Raw genomic sequence first — 20,076 nt, 5'->3', positions numbered from 1 at the left:
TACCTGTATTCTATAAATAAGCCGTGTGCATGAAACCATAGGCTGATAACACGCAGGCAATTCTAGCGACAAATCACCAAAGGATGCCTGTATGTCCCTATGGATTCACTCCCTTTGTAGCCAAGTGCATCAAGATTTTCCTAGCCTGAATACTGCTAAGTTTCCATAGATAGTAGCGAGATCGCACTGCCTCAGCCACAGAGAAGAAACCTATAGAAATAAAACAAGCAGGCCTATTTGTGATCTGGTTAATTATGACAAATTGTCTGTGACAGGATCACTATTAGAGTTGCCCACATGTAATCTGCCATAGAAAGCATGGGGGGGGGGCACTAATAATCCCCCCAACAAAGCCGTTTAAACTTGCCTGCTATTCAGGGCCAATTGAGTTACCAATGACCCCCTCCCTACACAGTTTCCCTCAGAAGCTCCTATTCATTATACCATTTTTTTTCCAGTCAGGAGCCGTGTAAAGCAGCCATATGGTATACAGGTCATACGGACTACACTAAAAGGATTCCTTATTAAGCATTACCTAACGTGACCCTGACAATACGGCAACATTCCGCTGACCTTGAGGCAGCACAGCCTCTATTCTAAGCGAGCCGCACACAATCCTACAACTCTGCCGGCTTCCTCTTTGTTGTAGTAAAATGGCGCCTCATGACACCCGAGGAACATAAAGCGTTCTCCGAGTCCCCACACATTTCAAAAATAAACAGTCAACGGCGCCGAGAGGCGGAGCTAGCGCCACAAACCAACGGCTACATAGAAAATCAACCGCCACGGGTAGCAGCCGACGTCACCGGGACGACGCCCACTGGTCTCTCTTTTGAACGATGGAAGCCGAGCCCTCTCCCTCCTTCCTATAGGTCCAAAGGCAGATCTGGGTGGAGAAACGGGAAGAGGCGTGCATGTAGTAAATCACACACTGTCATATTTGCGCATGGCCACGCCCATCTCGACCGAGGCTGTAGGTGGTCCGCTTTGGGAGTGGGCGTGATTCGCAGAATTTGTAAACTAGCTTTGTCCAATCAGAGAGCCGTAGCGCTGAGCGAGCCAGGATTGGAGGTGGAGAGGAGGGAGACTAGTTGTGCGGAAAGCGGTTGTGAGGCTCCAGTCACTGCGCTTCCTCTCGAGCACTAGCGATCGCCAGAGTCCTCGTCTTCTTCTTCTTCCACATCAGTTCCAGGGCGAGGCCATCACCCCCGACATCATCATCATCATGCCTAAGAGAAAGGTGAGCCGATCGACTGCTTGTGTTCAATACGTGTCCGATCTGACTTCTCCCCCCGCCTTCCCTTCCTCCTGTGTGTGTGTGTGTTGCGGTGTGCTCTGCCCCTTTGTCTGCAGGTGGTGCCCACCTTGCTGCACCTCTCCCCGATCATCACTATGTCTGATCCGGGTACATCTTCCTACAATCATTCGGCTGCTGGATGTAGGGGAGGGGTCCGCGATCCCCCCCCCCCCCCCCCCCCTCCATCATTGGCCATGTTCAATGACGACTCACGGAAAGAGTAGAGAAGAGTGACGTCCTAGATCCTGGAGCTGCCTAGGCTGGTGTCATGGTGGGATCTAGAGGGCCTCTGCTGGCCCCGGCCCTGCCATCGTCTCTGCATTCCTCTAAACTTCTCAGCCAGTGTCATTCCTCAACCCACAGCGACAACTTGGCCGTCTTCTGAGAACTTTACAGGGCAGATCGATGAGATAATGGGGCGAGTGTACAATGTGGTGGGCACACAACTCCCTCCATATGTCATGGTTAGGACCGATCTTCATGATGGCCAAGAAGATCGCACGTTCTTGTTGTTTCTAGTGCTATAGGGATGGCTAGGAATATCACTGATGGTGGCCATACCTGGAATGATCTGCTTGAAAAAAATCTTCACAACATCAGATGTATTATCAAAGATACAAATTATCAAAACTACTCCCAGATCGTAGGAAAGTAGACAATACGATCGCTAGGTGTATGCGTCAATCTTACGACCGTATTTCAAATCATACATGAAAAAAATATCAAAAATACAATCCTATATATAAAATATGACCTTCATAACGGTAGCTATACTTGGAACGGTTTTATGCACAACCAAATTTTGATAGATTTAAGCAGGCCATAGACGAGTTAAAAAAACAAACAAAAGTTCCATCACACAAAAATAGCTCACACGTTCGATTGTTTAGATTCGAAGCAAAAAAAAAAACCAAAGCATGTTGGATCGGGTACTTTAGATCGCATGTTGCGAAATTTGAACAATTCAAAGACTGGCACACATTTTTGTTTTTGTTTTTTCGACTCGTCTATGGTCTGCTTTACTTGTCTGATCAAAACAATTGTTTGATGCACCGTACCCATAACTGTTTACTTTCAAACCATCCAATGTTCCCTCCAAACCAAAGAGAATCATTTCCGTTAAATTGATCGGCTTTGCTTGAAATCGGTTGAGGACACAGAACGTGTCATTTTGATAATTAATAGATCTGATTATCTGAAGAATTGTTTGTTCGGATTGTTGCACGTTCAGCCACCATTAGATGAACACTTGACCCTTCTAGTTGTGGTTTCTGACTTTGAGGGGAATTTTACTAAGGCTGGGGTGGTTGTGCATCACAACCAATCGGCTTCTAGCTTTTGTTTTCAAAAGAATAACTGAGGTTAAAGCTAAAAGCTGATTGGTTACAATGTACAGCTCCAGTTTTACTAAATCCCTCCTTTGTATAGACCTAACAGAACACAAAGACCAAAGCTAATTGAGATATGTAAAGAGTGCCATGGGACATAATGTGAAAAAGTGTCGACAAAGCTAAACCTACAGGAATTGTAAGAGTTTCAGTATTTTTCTGTCTAGGACTTTTCAACCCCCTTCTTTTTATCAATGGGATGAGTTGTATTCTCCTCCTGTTGTTGTAAGAAGAGTAACCGTTTGGCGCAAAGCTGCTGGCACGTGTGCTTGAAGAGCAGTGAGATGTTCCCTATTGTTGACCCAGCTCTTTGAACCCCTGGTGGAAATATCTGTCAACCTTCTTGTGTTTTTTTTGTTTTTTTTTTCACATGAAACGCACTACCAATACATTTTTTTTTTTTTTTTCATGTATTTGGCTTTTAGTTAGTCACTTTTTTTTTTTCTGTTGTGTAAGGATTTTAAAGCCAAGCTTTGGTGGATTAATGAAAACACTTGAAGTATTTACCTTAATTTTGTTTTTCGCTACATATGCGCATGAACAGGAGCTATTTTTGCTCATGCACATATGGATGTGTAAAGACTAAAAACAAACTACCGTAATCATAATGGGTCCACTTTGGCTTATTTTTATTTTAAATTTTTTTGGTATTAAGCGATATGTGATTTTAATGCATAATCACATATTAGGCTCCTAATGCGCCTCAAAGAAGCTGCTTGCAGGACTTATTCTGATGCCCTGCCAGCGCACCGCTCCAGTGTGAAAGAAGAACCCCCTTTTTTTTTTTTAGCGCTATAGCGCCTGCAATGCACCTTAGTGTGAAAGGGGTCTTATAGAAAAGACTGCACCCATTATTCATTTTTAACCACTTCCATACCGGGCCTATTTTGGCACTTCTCTCCTACATGCAAAAATCATAATTTTTTTTGCAAAAAAATTACTCCGAACCCCCAAACACTATATATGTTTTTTAGCAGACGCCCTAGGGAATAAAATTGTGGTTATTGCAACTTTTTATCTCGCACAGTATTTGCGCAATAATTTTTCAAATGCCTTTTTTTGGGGGGGGGGGGACGGTTTCATGAATTAAAAAAAAAAATAAAACAGTAAAGTTAGCCCAATTTTTTTTGTATAATGTGAAAGATGAAGTTACGCCGAGTAAATAGATACCTAACATGTCACGCTTTAAAATTGCGCACACTCATGGAATGGCGCCAAACTTCAGTACTTAAAAATCTAGTGCTAGAATTGTTGCTGGCGCTCTAATGCATGCGGCGATACCTCATATGTGTGGTTTGAACGGTGTTTACATATGTTGGCGGGACTTGCGTGTGTGTGTTAGCTACTTGGGATAGGGGGGGTTAAATTTTTTTAATTTTTTTTACTTAATTTATTTTATTACACATTTTTATTTATTTTTTTATTATTTTTTTGATCACTTTTATTCCTATTACAAGGAATGTAAACATCCCTTGTAATAGGAATGGTTTGTGACAGGTACTCTTTATGGAGAGATGCGGGGTCAATAAGACCCCACATCTCTCCTCCAGGCTGGAAAGCATGAGATTGTGAAAAAAAATTCACAGATCTCATGCTTTCAGCCGCGATTGCGGCTTTGTTTACATTCCGGTACCCGGGCGCGCCGTCATAACATTGCGCCCAGGCCTCTGACGATCATAGAGATGACTGGTGACCAGATGGTCACCAGTCATCTCTATGCCTCCCATCCGTCCCCGGCAGATCGGGTCTCCGATGGCACGGGAGAGCCCAGAGAAGCACCGGATGGCGGCGGGAGGGGGCGTCGCCTATAAGAACGATCAAGAGGCGGAACTGCTGCTATGATCGATTCTTATGGTGCACAGGATCGCCGACTGAAGAGATGGATATCTGAATAATTCCTGTAGCTGCAGGCATCTTTCAGATATCTCCACTGAAAGTCCAGGACGTCATATGACGTCCTTGGGCGGGAAGTGGTTAAAGGAGTTGTAAAGAATTTTTTTTGTTCCACCTTATTGCAATCTATGCATTGAGGTGAAAAAACATTGAATGCTGACGCCCCCCGAGCCCCCGTTATGCTTACCTGACCCCTCGAAAGTCCCGCGCGGTCCCAATATCCTCTTCGCCGCTCAGCCTGGCCGCTGATTGGCTAGAGCGGATGGATTGAGAGCAGCGCAGCCATTGGCTGGCGCTGCTGTCAATCACATCCAGTGACGAGGGAGCGGGGCCGAGTGATGCAGTGAGCGGCTATGGCCGCTCGCTGTATCACGGGAGCGTGCCCGCAATTACTGACCACCATGCGAGCTCTCGCATGACTGTGGTGAGTAATTGCGGGGAGAACCAGAGGCAGCTGCCAAGGGACCCCTGAAGACATGGATCGGGGTCACTGTGTGCAAAACGAATTGCACAGTGGAGGTGTAAGTATGACATGTTTGTTATTTTAAAGGTAAAAAATGTTTTCTATTACAAACGCTTTAAGCAAGACCAATGAATTTCATTGAATTATTCTGATCAGGCTGTAGGAAAGTAGATGGATCAAAATAAGTCTATGATGGATCAACCGATCCTCTGATCATTTTTTTCTCCTAGGCAGTAGATCGATCAACAGTAAGATTGAATCGAAGTGCTCATGTACACTACAGCGTCTTAACTTGAGTTTAGGAGCTTTTGGTGTTATTTTTGTCATAGCTACTAATCTCAACGCCATAAAAGCCTATGTGTCAATGCACACGTAGGCTTTTACCAGAGTTTAGAAGCTGCTTTGGTTAGGGGAGGTTGAACCTCCCTCTCCTGAATGTGGAAGAATCGCATTCAGAATAGGGCGCAAAATCACTGCACGGTTTCCCGCGGCCGGCGGTCAACCTAGCCTGTGTAAATGAGCTATTGCTCTGTTATTTATTTTAGCAAATATTTGATTTTTATGTTTTCGTTAATGGCCTCCCACTTCACACTGGGGCGGTGCGCTTGTGGGGGGAAAAAAAGGTCCTGTGAGCAGCATCTTTGGAATGAATGGGTAGCGATTCCGAAGCGCTGCAACGCAGGCGCTTTTCACCCCTTTTTCGGCTGCTAGTGGGGGGTTAAAAGCGCCCCGCTAGCGGCCGAAAAGTGCTGCTAAAACTAGCAGGGCTTTACTGCCAACGGACCAGCCGCCCCAGTGTGAAAGGGGTCTTAATGTAAGGTGAGTGTGTTATTAATACTCAAAGCCTCAATCGCTTACACTGTACTCAAGTGTGAAAAGATACATCTGGCATGGTTTCTTCAATGGTCAGTGTGTTCAAGGCCATCTGTAAGAATTAGATTGTTGGCTAAAATTGTCAGCTCCTTTAAACGGGTGCCCATGAGGTGCCCACAGATTAAAAAAATTGGCCCATTTACATTGAATCAGTGAATTTCAGTTAGATTCTTTTTTTATAGGCAATCCCTACTGCCTGATGGACAAATTTGCTTGGTAAAATGATCAACTGCCTAGGATTGATTTTCCTAACTGATCGCTATTGTTTTGCCATGTGACAGGGTGGACTATAGTAGTTTTTTTTTTTAGTTTTTTTTTTAATCAAGCTCTCAACTTGACCAAGCATTTGTACATAGTTTTGCCCTTTTTATAAATTGTAGGGGTAAGGTCAATCAAGTTATTAAATTGGTTCAGGTATATTCCTTTTTCCTTTTTAAAACAGTCTGTCCAAACAATGGTAGACAGCTCTGGACTTTTCTAGCTACTACATGTGATTGTTCGCTGTATACCATGTTCTTTTCATTGCTTTGTTGACCTGTAACATTTTCAGCAAATGCAAAAAGAATAGCTGGCTGCTAGGTTCTTCACTGCAGCGCGAGATTCTTTACTGTTTGCTGACACTTTGGTCTCCAGAGTAAAACTCTCCCTACCCAAAAACTGCTGGACAGTTCAGCCAGTGTGACCTGCTAATTATTTTATTCCCGCTGTCACTGTAGCCCAGACACGTGTAGCAGGATTATGTTTCCATAGTAAAATGTGTCTAGCTGTTGGTTTGTTGGTAATTTAGAAAATATTTGAACATTTTAGGATTTAACATCTAGACTGGGTTCACAGTGGAACACGCAGCAGCTCACAGCAGGAGTCCAGTGTGTCTCCATTCACCATTTCAGCCCAAATTTTTCGCTGAATTCGGACCTAAAGACGCACAGGACTTCTATGCAATTCGCAACAAAGCCGCCTTGGAGATGTGTGAACCAGCTCCATGGAGAGTGGGTCACAATCTCCTGACATGCGAATTGGATGCAGAGAAACCCAGCATCCAATTCGCATAAGTGTGAACCCAGCCTTAGAAATTAAACTAAACAATTAGGACTTTTTTTTTTTTTTTTTTTTTTTTTTCGTGGTCATTCACGTATTCCTCACACATTTTTTAATTGTATATTTAAAGCGTAACTAAGCTAAAAACCAACAATTTAATATATTGCAGCTTTCCAGTGCTTAGATTAGTTGTCTGAATCGGTTTCTCTTTTTTTCAAGGTTCTTCTGCTTTAGGCTGGGTTAACATTGAACTTGGATGCTGCTCACAGCAGGGGTCCAGCGTGTCCCTGTTCTCCATTTCAGGGACACATTTTTGGCTGAATTCAGACCTGAAATGGACCCAAAGATGCACAGCACTCCTCTGCCACCAGCTATGGAGATGAGTGAACCGGCTTCATAGAAAGCTGGTCACAATCTCCTGTCATGTAAATTGGAACCGGGGAAAGCAGCATTCAGTTTGCACTAGTGTGAACCTATCCATAAAGTGATTTTAAACGATCACCTTGTAAAACAACCTATTCAGTTTAAAGGTTTTTTTTTTTTTTTTTAATAACAAACATACCATACTTGCCTCCACTCTGCAGTTTGTTTTGCACAGAGTGGCCCTGATCCTCGTCTTCTGGGGCCTCTCTACGGCTGGCTCCTCCCCCACAAGAGTTAACCCCCCTCTGGGAAGTGCTCTCCCAAGGCGCTCCCATGTGATACAGTCGGAGGCCATAGCTGCCGAGTGAATCACTCGGCCCCGGTGCTTCATTGATTTGATTGACAGCAGCGGGAGCCAATGGCTGCGCTACTGTCAATCATCCAATGAAAAGCCCACGAGAGATGGGGGGAAAGCAATGCGGGATCACGTCCACGGAGATTCGGGGGTCAGGTAAGTAAAACGGGGGGCTGGGGGGCGGAGAGTGCAAGGTGTTTTTTCACCTTAATGCATAGGATGCATTAAGGTGAAAAGACACTAAGCTTTACAACCCCTTTAAAATAGAAACGAAAAAGAAAACAAATTCTGTATAGCTAGAGAACTGACCATGGTGTGATCTCCTGCTTAGTGTGGTCAGCAATAGGAAAGCAGAGGGACTGACAGGCACACCAGGTATTTACTTCAAAACGAGCAATACAAATAGAACAGGGTAGTTTTTCATACAAGTATATAGTACAACGGGCACTTGTCAGGAATGTGAAATGTTGGGATTACATAATCTTTAAAGCGGGAGTTCACCCATTTTTTTTAAAAAAAAAAATCTCCCCTTAGCTTCCTGCTCGTTCGGTCTAGGGGAATCGGCTATTTATATTAAAATATGTGCAGTACTTACCCGTTTTCGAGCTGCATCTTCTTCCGTCGCTTCCGGGTATGGGTCTTCGGGAGCGGGCGTTCCTTCTTGAGTGACAGCCTTCCGAGAGGCTTCCGACGGTCGCATCCATCGCGTCACTCGTAGCCGAAAAGAAGCCGAACGTCGGTGCGGCTCTATACTGCGCCTGCGCACCGACGTTCGGCTTCTTTCGGAAAATCGTGACGCGATGGATGCGACCGTCGGAAGCCTCTCGGAAGACTGTCAATCAAGAAGGAACGCCCATTCCCGAAGCCCATACCCGGAAGCGACGGAGAGGATGCGTCTCGTAAACGGGTAAGTACTGCACATATTTTAAAATAAATAGCCGATTCCCCTAGTAATAACGAGCAGGAATCTAAGGGGGAAAAGTGCCCTCTAAGGGTGAACCCCCGCTTTAACACCACCTGGTAAACTGAGAAACACACTTTATGCCCCTGGGTGGCTATATTACCCCTCAACTGCTTTTAGGGAGGGAGCCATGGTTGTCGCACTGATATGGACTACAAACATCTCCTTATCTTTTCATATAAATCACATAGCGGGGAAGGGAAATTGGTGGTGTTACAGAAAATAACTAGAAATGAAGATTACCATTGGTGTAGATAACAGGAACAGATGAGAACACAGCAAGATCAACAGGTATTTGCTGAAAATGTTCTTGGTTTAAAAGAAAATAAATGCAGCCACCACATCAAAAGACTGTAAGCTACAGTATATTGCTTTTTTTTTTTTGTTTAGTTATCTTTCAACAAAGTGTTCCTTCCTTTTCTGTGTTTGTATGAAAAATAGTAAAAATTAGTTTTACTGTACTTGGACAGTAGGAAAAGAAATTACCTTTTAATTTTAAGTGCACTCACAAATTTTTATAATGTACCGTAATTCTAAAATCTGCATAAAAGCAGCCATTTTTAATAAATGACTATAGTGTTGAGGTCCACAGTGGGTGTCAAATGCCCACTCTCAGAAACTAAAGCGGCAAAAAGCTTCAGGTGACTTTCCATCATTCGCCTGTATGTGAAGTTCTCATTAGTTTTGCACGATATGTAGTTTCACATGTGACCGTATGGATTTAATAGAAGTCTGCTCTGTAGGAAATATCTTGCCACAATCAAAGTTACATCAGAAACATATTTTCCTAAAACAGAGTTCCACCCACAAAATTAACTTTACATTAATCAACTGCAAAAACCATCAGAAACAACATTTGAGAATTACTTTTTTTTTTTTTTTACATCCTTGTTCAGGGCTGTTGCTATGGGGTCCCTTGTAATCTGCCCCCTTCCTCTCCACGGCGCCTGAGGTAATGTCCTTTTGCGCCTGTGTTCGCTAGTGCTTCTGGGAGATGTGTGTCATCGTTTCCCAGGAGTCAGTGGGCAGCGCCGAGGGCTAGAATCGCTGTTAAATGAGAAGAAAAAAGTCTAATTTAAAAATGTAAAATCACAAAAATATATTTATAAAGTTTTTAATAACCATTATGTTATATAGTGACTGTTTTTTTGCCTCCTGGCCCTCAAAGACTGCTGTTAGCTGGGTCTGAGAAGGAGATTGCTGAGATGATGGGAGCAGCTATTAGCATGGCTGCCAATCATAAGATGTGGGTGGGTTACAACCATATGCTGTGCCCATTGTACACGGAAGGGTGCGTGATGTAAGAGCCGGAGCGCTTAGCTACTGCAATCAAAGTTTTTTTTTTTTGTTTTTAGTGAAATCTGACTTTTAGTAAATCTCACTTATTCAGCCAATCTGATTGAGACAATAAAGTAGTCCTAAAGACTAAAAGTTTTTGTACCGTAATGCCTTCTCTTCTCTGCAAAAACCTTCCTATAACAGATATTGCTTTTTAGTTATACTAGTCTTTAACTTCTTCCTGCAATGGGTTTGCTATAGGTTTGTTTCTGTATTATGTTGTACTACATATTGCAGACAGATGGGAACTAAAGGGAGTTCACAGCCTTTTTTTCTTTAGCGTGGGTTGCTAACCAGCCTCGTGTCATGGATAGAGTGAGTCACAAAAAACTGCAGCTTCTGAAGTTGCATATATGACTTTACCCCTATGCCATGAAGTACATTTAATAGAAACAAAAATACATTGAATCATTAACAATTATTTAGGACTACCAGTCTAAACAAAATTTACAGTCAACTGATTTAAACAGATGTTGTAAAGGAATGGTCTCTCACCATGCTGCTATTTGTCTTAGTTTTTAATAAATGGCCAAACACACGTTTCATCTTCTTCCTTGTATATATTCTGTTCTTTGTAAGACCCCTTTAACATTGGTGCCGCCCATAGTGTCGACAGTAAACCGCCTCTATTTTACCGTCAGATTTGCGGCGCATTTTGGTCGCTAGCGGGGAGCTTTTCACCCCCGCTAGTGGCCGAGAAAGGGTTAATACCGCCGGCAATGCACCGATACAGCGGCTTATTGCCGGCGGTACGGCAGCGCTGCCCAATGATTTTGATGGGGAGGAGCGCATTAGGAGCGGTGAGTTCACCGCTCTTAATGCGATACAAAGAAGCTGCTGGCAGGACTTTTCCTAGCGCCCTGCCAGTGCACCGCTCCAGTGTGAAAGCCCTTTGGGGATCGCCTAAACATGATTGGGGTAGGAATTTCTAAAGGATGGGGAGGCTCAGGAGAAGTCCTGGAGGTAAATATGGGAGGAGGTGGCAAGGGAGCTAGAGAGTAGGAGTGGTTTATAAGGTGGATGTGTCTGGCAGCAGCATTCATGATGGACTGAATAGGGGATAGTTTATGTAAAGGTAATGCAATGAGGGAGTTAGTTGAGCCGATAAATACCAGGGAGTGTATTAAGAGCTTTGTGGTGTCGTAGGTCAGGAAGGGGCATATTTTGGAGATGTGTGGAGGTTGACCATCCGCTGACACCCGTAATCACCCGCCTCCACAAAGCTCAGTTTTTTCGGACGGAAGAAATTCTATTTTTCTTCCGTCTGGCGGATCGAATGAACACGGACATACGGTCCGTGTTCATCCGATTTCCCCCCCATAGGGGAGAGTGGAGGAAAGACAGGGCGGTCCCTGCAGTGTGCGGGGACTGCCCTGTCAGCCGACGGCTCAGCGGGGATTTTACGGAGGATCCCCGCTGAGCTGACGGACACACGGAGGCGGATAATACTGATCCGCCCTGTGTGAAAGGGCCCTAAAAGTTCAAATTTACAACGCATTATTTTATCAGCTTCCACATTAACATTACTGTGGCGTTTGCAGACAGTAGACACCTGGTATAACAATAGGATCATGGGGGGGACCTTTATCAAAACTGGAGCAGCCAGATTCTGAAACCGTAAAAATTCAATATTAAAATTGCAATAATCCATGTCATATCCAGTGTGCTTTGCAGCCGACTTCTGTACTTGGAATGGTCCAGAATTAAACACAATAGGTTTATTGTATGAATGGGACTTGAGCAATCACCTGTTACTTAAACAGTTGCCAACCAGAGGCAGACTTTAAAAAGTAATATTTTGCATTCAAACCCATACAGGACATTTTTTTAATTATTTTTTCCAGACTTTTTTATTCATAACTTTTTTTTCTTTTATTGCAGTCTCCCGAAGGAGCTGAAGGCAAGGATTCCGGCAAAGTAACTAAACAAGAGGTACAGTTGAAATGTATCTTTTTTTTTTTTTAAATGTCTCATGAAAACCTAACCACCTTTTCTTATTTAATGTTTCTAAAAAACTTTGGTTTCAAGGAAGCATTTTTACAGTTTTCTAAGTGGTAGCATGTAAGTATGTTGCTTTATAATATAGCATTGTCCCTGAAATTCATAAAGACTGGCACAGACAGATTTTGCAAAGAGTCTCTCGTGCATTCCAAAAGTGGTGAAGAATGGGAAAAAAATCATGTACCTGTCTAGAACTTTTACTTGAACTTGGCTCATGCTGCACCACGTTTAGAATGCGCTTGACACTTTGCAAAATATCGTTTTTCTCTCTGTATGGTTTAATTTGCTTCACTTTTTTACAATTTGGCACATTCAATACAACACAATGTAAAAGTGGCACATTTTAGAACTACCTGAATTTGGTGCACGAGATCCAAAAGTGCCGCAAAGCTTCATGTATTTGGTGCAAGACATGTTCTCTCCAGCATAAAAGACACAACTGAGCATGTGCAGGTTGTCTACCCTGCCTGTGTTAGCTGGTCTTCCCCAGATAGACAGTGCAGGGAGGGAAAGATCTATGCATACAGGATAAAACTGCCTTTTTACACAATGCAGAGGATTAACCCCTTAGGTTCCACAGTAAGTATTACAAGCATGCTTTACTGCATATACAGACTGATTGTACTGTTGTAGGTTTAGTAACACTTTTAAGATCCGGTTCACACAGGGGCGACTCGTCAGACGACTTAGCTGCCTGACAAGTTGCGTTCTGTACTGTGGAACCGTTCTAATAGGAGCGACTCAAGACTTAGAAAAAGGTTCCTGGACGACTTCAGGGTGACTTGCATCGACTTCAATACAGAAGTCATTTTGCAAGTCGCCTCTGAAGTCGTGTGCAGATCGCCTTGCCGAGTCGCTCGGCAAGTCATGCTGCCCCAGTGTGAACCGGCTCTTAGGAGAATTACCACACTACCATAAAAGTGGACAACCAATTCAGATTTCTTCATTTTGGCTTCATGCACACATGCTTAAAAAAAATATTCTTTTACATGCGTTTGACCTTTTTGGGGGGGGGGGGTTTGCCTGTACAAGCACTTCAATGCTAGCTTATGCATCACACAAGTACTTCTATACAGGTATATTAGAAGAAGAGTGTTTACAGATTGGAAAAATAAAACATCACCAGCACGTTCAGGAGAGGTGACAGGACAGGAAAAAACGCATTTAGCGCTTGAGTTTTCATTCGTTCTAAAAGGCAGAAAAAATCAATATGCTCGCCAATAGAATCCATAAACGCTCACACGTGTGCAAAACACGGCCTTGGGCTAATTTTTTAGGCAGCTTTTCTCCTGCCAGAAGAAAGGGCATTCAAAGGAGCTGAGCTCAGTGTGCATGAGGCCTTGGCGGCAAAATCGAGTATCTACATTCTATTTATTTTGTTTATAAGATGATCTTATAAACAATGTAGTGAGTGACGTCGGTTTGGCTTCTTTTAGCAAAAAAGAGTAGATTAGCCGTTTTTATGCTTGTGATAATGAAATAATTTGTTTTATTTTTATCTTTGCAGCCTACAAGACGATCGGCAAGACTGTCTGCGGTAAGTTGTTATTTGCAATACATTTTCCGGTGTGCTTACCGAGATTTACCTTGTGGCATTTGTTATGTAGTGTTGATGAAAGTTTATTATTCAAAGGATAAGTGCACATTTTGGTAAGAAAGGTGGAAATAGTACCCTGGAAACTATTCTGCACAAATCGAATCTAATAATGCTTTAATAAATAAAAATTAGCAAACTTGAAATTAATGATTTGGGATTCAGCAAGGCTTGCTGGCCATTACCGAGACACAGAATTGGCTCCGTGACTACATCAATTACCTAAAGGCTTTCTTTCTTTAAGAGCTAATGATTTAAAGTTCGCTGCAGTCTTTCTAGTGTCATGTAAAATCTGTTAACCACAATAAGTGAAAACTTAACGTTCCATTGCTCTGGAATACTAGCCAATGTTACAAGTAAGTTTAGACTGAAGAACACTTCAAGAACATTTATTAAATCCTGCAAGTGTTCTTTTGCATTCCCCGGTGGTATTTTTGTTCTCCAGTTCCTGTTTCCTAAGTTAACTGTGCTTTTCTCTTTTTTTTGTTCTTTCTTCATGGATATTTTGCGCCTGCTTCCTGTTTGGTATATTATGCCCTCTTTCACTAAAATTCTATCTGAGCGGCACAAATGAAATGTGCCGTTACAATCTGTGATATCCCTATAGAAGGATTTGTTTCAAAATATAAAGCCACCACGAGGGAAAGTGTGACTTTCGTCTGTTCCGCCATTTATAAAAATCTGTGGGACCTTAAAGCATTTCATTTTAATGTGTATCTGTTCTTTAAATAGAGTTGGATATATTTGTTTATCTTCTGCTGATAGTGATGGCCCAGTTTGCACAAAGCAATACATGTGAAAATGATTCACTGGTCTGCTCCAAATACACTTTCCCCAGCTGCTCATTCCAGGTTGCCAGTTCTCAGCTATTCCACAATAAAGGAAGTTGCACTGCAATTCAATAACTAGATGTACCGATCCCTGGTTCCTAGGCAGTTTACCTAAGCTTCTCCTCTAGTGGGGTTTTGCTTGAGAAGAGCTTAATTGTAGAGGGCATCTTTCTACAGTTACACTGTTCTAAGGTGAACCTAATGGTTCCTGCTTATTGACAGAAGATCATGTGTAAAGCTTGCCATACTTTTTTTAACCACTTTTGAGCCGCTGGGAATTGCACATTTGATCACAAGTAGTCTCCAAAAACTAAGAAATCCATCACTTACAAATTTGACCACTAGGATTCGGTAATTTGTGAAGTCAAATCTGGACAGTTAATTGACTGCTTTAAAACAGTTTATTAAAAGACCAAATTGAAATGGAATCCAAACTGGAAAAAAACAAAAGCATCGATTTATCCTGTTGCATTAAGACTCCATTCACACTGGGCACACAATTTGGAATTGCAGTGACTCGAAATTTCGTGGCAATTGCTGCAAGACACGCATTTTAATTGGATGCCGTTCATTCATTTTCGCTAAACAGAATTGTGCTGCCATCGTGGCAAGACACGTCTTTTAATAATCATGTGACGCGCGATGCTTAAAAAGGAGCAGGAGCTTCTTTTGGGTGGCAAAGGGCAGCCCGTTGAACTGCCCTATGCTCGACATGTGGTTTCAAGTAAAAATTGCCCACACAAGTTTCCACTACGTGAAGTGTGAAAGGGGCCTAAAACATAGAAAGTTTATTATATGTATGCATTTGTCAAAATATCATGAGCATAATACGGCCAGCTTAAAGTGTAAGGATAGCCAAAACTTTGCTAGTTTTAAAGGACTAGGCGAAGATTAAAATCCACGTCCAGGGCTTTTTTTTTTTTGTTTTCCTTCTGTCTTAGTAAGGAGTTTTTTTTTTTCCATTCCGGAAATGGAAGGAACTTTTGCTCTTGTTGAATTATTTCCCCACATCTCTAACATTTTCAGACCTGGGACATCATAAATAAAAACTAGCTCTCCCGACTTTATCCAAATCTTAAAAAAAAAAAAAAGCCTTGTTTGTTTTACATACACTATACGTTACCAGTTGAACAAGGGAAATCCTGTGTATAATGACAATTGCCATTGGTGATTGTGATGCCTATGTATGTGAAATGTCGGTAAAGAGTAATTCTTTGGGGTAGCAAAATGTTTTTGTCGGAGTTCTAAATAAAGTCCACAAATACATACGGTAGCTACTACCTTGCTTCTTTTTTTTTTTTTTTTGTCTGTTTCATGATTTGTACAATACATCTTCCTGATTTTTCTCCTGCTTTTTTTGTTCTTGTTTTTAGAAACCTGCCTCTTCTAAACCTGATGCAAAACCAAAGAAACCTGCAGCCAAGGTATTCTATCAAGTACATACGCTAAATACTTAGGTTGTTTAGTAGTTACAGCTGTGACAAGAGCACCTTACCGACGGCTAACAAAAAGCTGCTTGCGATCAGGAGCTTTCCAATCATGTGACACCCAATCACAGCAGTCACATGACCATAAACCCCTTAAAGGGCCAGGAGGCGATGGTGTCAATGTGTTAAGAAATAGAATGAACTACAGCTTGTAGTGCATGCCCCTGGTTTTAAAGTGTTCTGTAAAGAGAGGCTCCTTCCATGTATAGGTTGCAATTTTGTACAGGGGGTCATTACCATATTTGGTCATTACAACTACTTTTAAATATTCAGAGGAATTTTTGCACATGTAATGACCTGACCTGAACTGTGCTATAAGTACTTTGGGGAAACTTTGTGTCCCACAAAGAATTTAAGGAGCTTTGATGTTCTAGGATATGACATACAGTTTGGATTGTATTAGGAACTACGGTAAAATCTTGGATTGCGAGCATAATTCGTTCCAGAAACATGCTTGTAATCCAAAGCACTTGTATATCAAAGCAAATTTCCCCACAAGAAATTATGGAAACTCAAATGATTCATTCCACAACCATTTATTCCTAGGTCCTTCCCTTTATAGTCCATATAAAAAAATTATAGCAATGTGATAGGTTGTGTAACCATAAAATGTCCATCCAAAAGGGAATTAGAAGGAAAATCCAGCAGAAGCTAGAGAGTATAAAAGAGGATGTAAAGCCTCGTACACACGATCGGACAAATCCGAAGGGCGTTGGCGTGAACTTGTTCTGCATACAGACGGCAGAACCTTTTCATCCAACATTCACGAAACTACGTGTTTTTTTTTTTCTGCTCTTTAGCGCCACCCTTTGGGCAACTTCTGCTACTGTTGTCTGATGGTTAGCATTGGTTCGGAGCATACATATTTTGGATTTTAGTCCGACGGATTTGTGTGCACACGATCGGATAATCCCACAGAACACATTTGTTGTCTGACAATTTGAGAGCATGCACAGCTAACATTTGTTGTCGGAATATCAGATCGTGTGTACGGGCCTTAAGTGTAGCAATATGTTGCACCTTCATTAAATGTAACCATATTGCTACACTTAGAGGTGTCTCTCTTCACTTTTATACTCGGCTGTGACATGACGCTACTCGCTTGTAAATCAAGTCAAAATGTATTTAAAAATGTTTCTTGTCTTGCAAAACGCTCTCAAACCAAGGTTTTACTGTATGTGGAATGTGTTTGGGGGTCAGGAACAATCATACATTTATCATCTGTGGTTCCATTAAAAGGATATGCTGACTCTAGGGCTCCTCAAAAAAAAAAAAAAAAGAGGAGCACCTCTGCCTTTTACAGGGCCATGTATGCATGAACTATTATCCTAAAACATGGCTATCGCAAAGGATACACTTTTGAGTCCTGGAAATTGGTAGTTTACTAAATTCAAGCTATACGCACACATGCTTATAGGTTTGCTGTTTGAACATGATTGATTCATGTATTTAACGTGCATTTTCCACTTTTCCTTTGCAGAAGGAGCCAGCCACAAAGGCAAACAAAGGTGCTAAAGGGAAGAAGGAAGACAAACAAGAAGCTGGAAAGGAAGGTACTGCTCCCTCTGAAAATGGTGAAAATAGAGCCGATGAGGTACATTTCAAAGATTGAATCAGTGGTAGTGTTTTTAATTAGCTGTACAACCATTGGACTGCATGTTCATAATCCTTCTTTTTATTGCCCATGATATTATTACAGATTCACATCTCTCGCTCAACTGTTAATGTTTCCACATCCAGAGGTGCCCTGCCCAGCACACTGTCAATTAAAGGGCAGATTGAAACAGTTAAAGTGAAGGGTACGGTAGATCATGTTTGTGTGCAGTGCATAGAGAGCTAGCAGTGTGGTTCTTTTTTCTGTGTGGAAAATGAAGCTTTCAGGTAAGGCTTCTTGGGTTTGTCCAATGAGAGTGCACCAAGTGACAATGGACAGTATTTTTATCCTCTAAGACGCTCTCTTTTCACACTTTATATTAGCTGGCTATTCTAGTTGAGTTAGGAGCTAAAAATAGAAAGGCTAAAGTTGTCTATGTGCATTGCAGCCATTAATTGGTTTTATTTTATTTTTTTCTCCTTTTTAACCCAGGAACAGAAAACTGAAGCAGCGGATGATGAGACAGAATAACTTGGTCATGGAAATTTTCGTTGATTTTATGTACCTCTTGAAGAACTTTAAGAAAAAAAAATATTTTTCTCAAGTATTTTGTAAATGCTAATTTTTTTAGGACTACGGTAGTTTAACTTTTACATATATATAATGTACATGAACGTTATCCTCTTCATTATTCATGCTTTGCTGATTTTCAATTTCTTTGTCTGCAAGTTTTAAGAATATCAAGAGTAGCTCTAGTGGGTGTGTTTGAGGCTGTATTACATATCTACTTTTATCGCTTTTAAGAAAACAAAACTAAAAAAAGTCTTGTGCATATAGTGATGTTGTTTTTTACTGTGCATTTATGAATTTTTCCATGCCATTTTCTATAGCAATAATTAGTGGTGCTTTTGTACTTACGGTTTATGTGGTTTTGAAAATGACTAAATTGTTGTGACCATCTGCTGTTTTTTGTTTTTTTATTTTTATTTCTTCTAAAGTTAAAAAAATAAAAAGGTGTTGCCTTTTAATGCGTTTTTGTGGTATTGTGTTTTGACTATATTTATTTAGTATACATCAGTGCTGGTGAAAATAAGGTCACTGATATAATCTGAGATGTATTCCAAGGCCATACATTGTCCAATTATTCTTTAGACTTGCCATATAATAGCAACTTGAAATTTGTATGCAATCAGGCAGGCCCTTGCACTACATTGTTAAAGGAGATTGAACAAGAAAATTGTATAATGTATGGCCAGCTTAAGAACCACAAATGCCCTCCCTGACCACAAAACCAGTCCAAGGTGAATATCACCCCCCCCCCCCTAATAGACAAGGACTGGCCTTGGTAGTAGTTCCAGGTGGTATCAGCAATTGTACAGTAGAAACCGCTATGACAAATGGTTTTGCATATCAGGGGTAATACAGTCAATACATTCTTTGTACCAAGTATTTGTCTAAAAATGTTAAACGGATTTAACCACTTTAATACCCAGCCATAGTCATATGACGTCCACAGATGGGATCTCCCATCCTGGGTGGAAGTCATATGACGTCCTGGGCTTTGTGGGGGGATATCTGAATGATGCCTGCAGCTAGAGGGATCATTCAGATATCCGTCTCTTCTACCGGTGAATCTGTGCACGATAAGAGCGATCATAGCGGCAGTTCCGCCGCTTGATCGTTCTTATAGGCGGCGGGAAGGGACATCCTTCCCACCACCATCTGGTGCTTCTCCGGGCTCTCCCGTGCCATCGGGAGCCCAGAGAATGAATCGGCCGGCCTCGCATGAGGATCATCGAGATTTCCGGTCACTAGTCATCTCTATGACTGTCGGAGGCCCAAACCAAAAAAGACCAAATTTTTTTTTTTTTTTTTAGTTTGTCATAATATTTTGTTATCCCCTTTACTGACGGGCACTGATGAGTTGGCACTGATATGTAGAATTGATGGGCACTGACAGGCGGCTGTGATGGGCAGCACTGATGATGAGATACTGACAGGTGTTACTGCTGGGCAGTGATTGGCACTGTGGTGAGCAATTGCATACTTTATTATTGTGGCACTTACGTGTAGGTGATTTGTACATTGGAGGTTGCTGTGCTGATTATCCGGACAGACCCCCCCCTCCTAACAGGGAAAGCCGCAGATTGGCTCTCCCTGTCAGTGTGAACCGAGAAATGCCGTTTACCGGCACTTCCTGGTTCATGCGATTACCAGCTTAATTGGCCACAGCTGATCACGTGGTAAGAGGCTTCTTATCACGATCGGAGATGCGAGGTGTCAGACTGACACGCCACACTCTCGATCGCCGCCATGTGCGCCCTCGTGGGCACACGCTGGCATGTTATCCTGCTGGACGTCAATAGTGTCGGATAACAAAACCACTTCCCAGACATCAATTTGCTATTGACCGGGCGGGAAGTGGTTAATATAACAACATCCCCAACACCCCTTTTTATTCTCAAAATATTAATTACTATGATATGGAAGCTTTCTAGAAACATGCCTATGAAGGAATATAGGAGCTGAAGTTTCTGCAGCAGACTGCAGTAATTCTCTTACCATCCTTAAGAAATTTTAATTTAATGATAAAATAAGTCA

General features: G+C 41.9%; 1 protein-coding gene across 2 annotated transcripts; it reads left to right on the top strand.

The window, feature by feature from the left end:
- The first annotated feature begins 1,040 nt into the window (after window positions 1–1,040).
- Window positions 1,041–18,505, top strand: HMGN3 (high mobility group nucleosomal binding domain 3). Of its 2 annotated transcripts, XM_040349996.1 has the most exons (7): window positions 1,041–1,240; window positions 11,851–11,901; window positions 13,478–13,507; window positions 15,768–15,818; window positions 17,362–17,475; window positions 17,581–17,680; window positions 17,968–18,505. In XM_040349996.1, exons 1-7 carry the CDS (start codon window positions 1,226–1,228, stop codon window positions 17,979–17,981), a joined length of 375 nt encoding a protein of 124 aa, XP_040205930.1. In that variant the 5' UTR covers window positions 1,041–1,225; the 3' UTR covers window positions 17,982–18,505. The 2 variants fall into 2 exon arrangements, with proteins under 2 accessions (XP_040205930.1, XP_040205931.1); XM_040349997.1 differs by lacking the exon at window positions 17,581–17,680 and having other exon boundaries at window positions 1,046–1,240.
- Window positions 18,506–20,076: the final 1,571 nt, after the last annotated feature.

This window comes from Rana temporaria, chromosome 4 (genome assembly GCF_905171775.1).
Source record: "Rana temporaria chromosome 4, aRanTem1.1, whole genome shotgun sequence".
Lineage (NCBI taxonomy): Eukaryota > Metazoa > Chordata > Amphibia > Anura > Ranidae > Rana > Rana temporaria.
The sequence above is the reverse complement of the archived record's forward strand: the minus strand, read 5'-3'. Positions and strand labels throughout refer to the sequence as shown.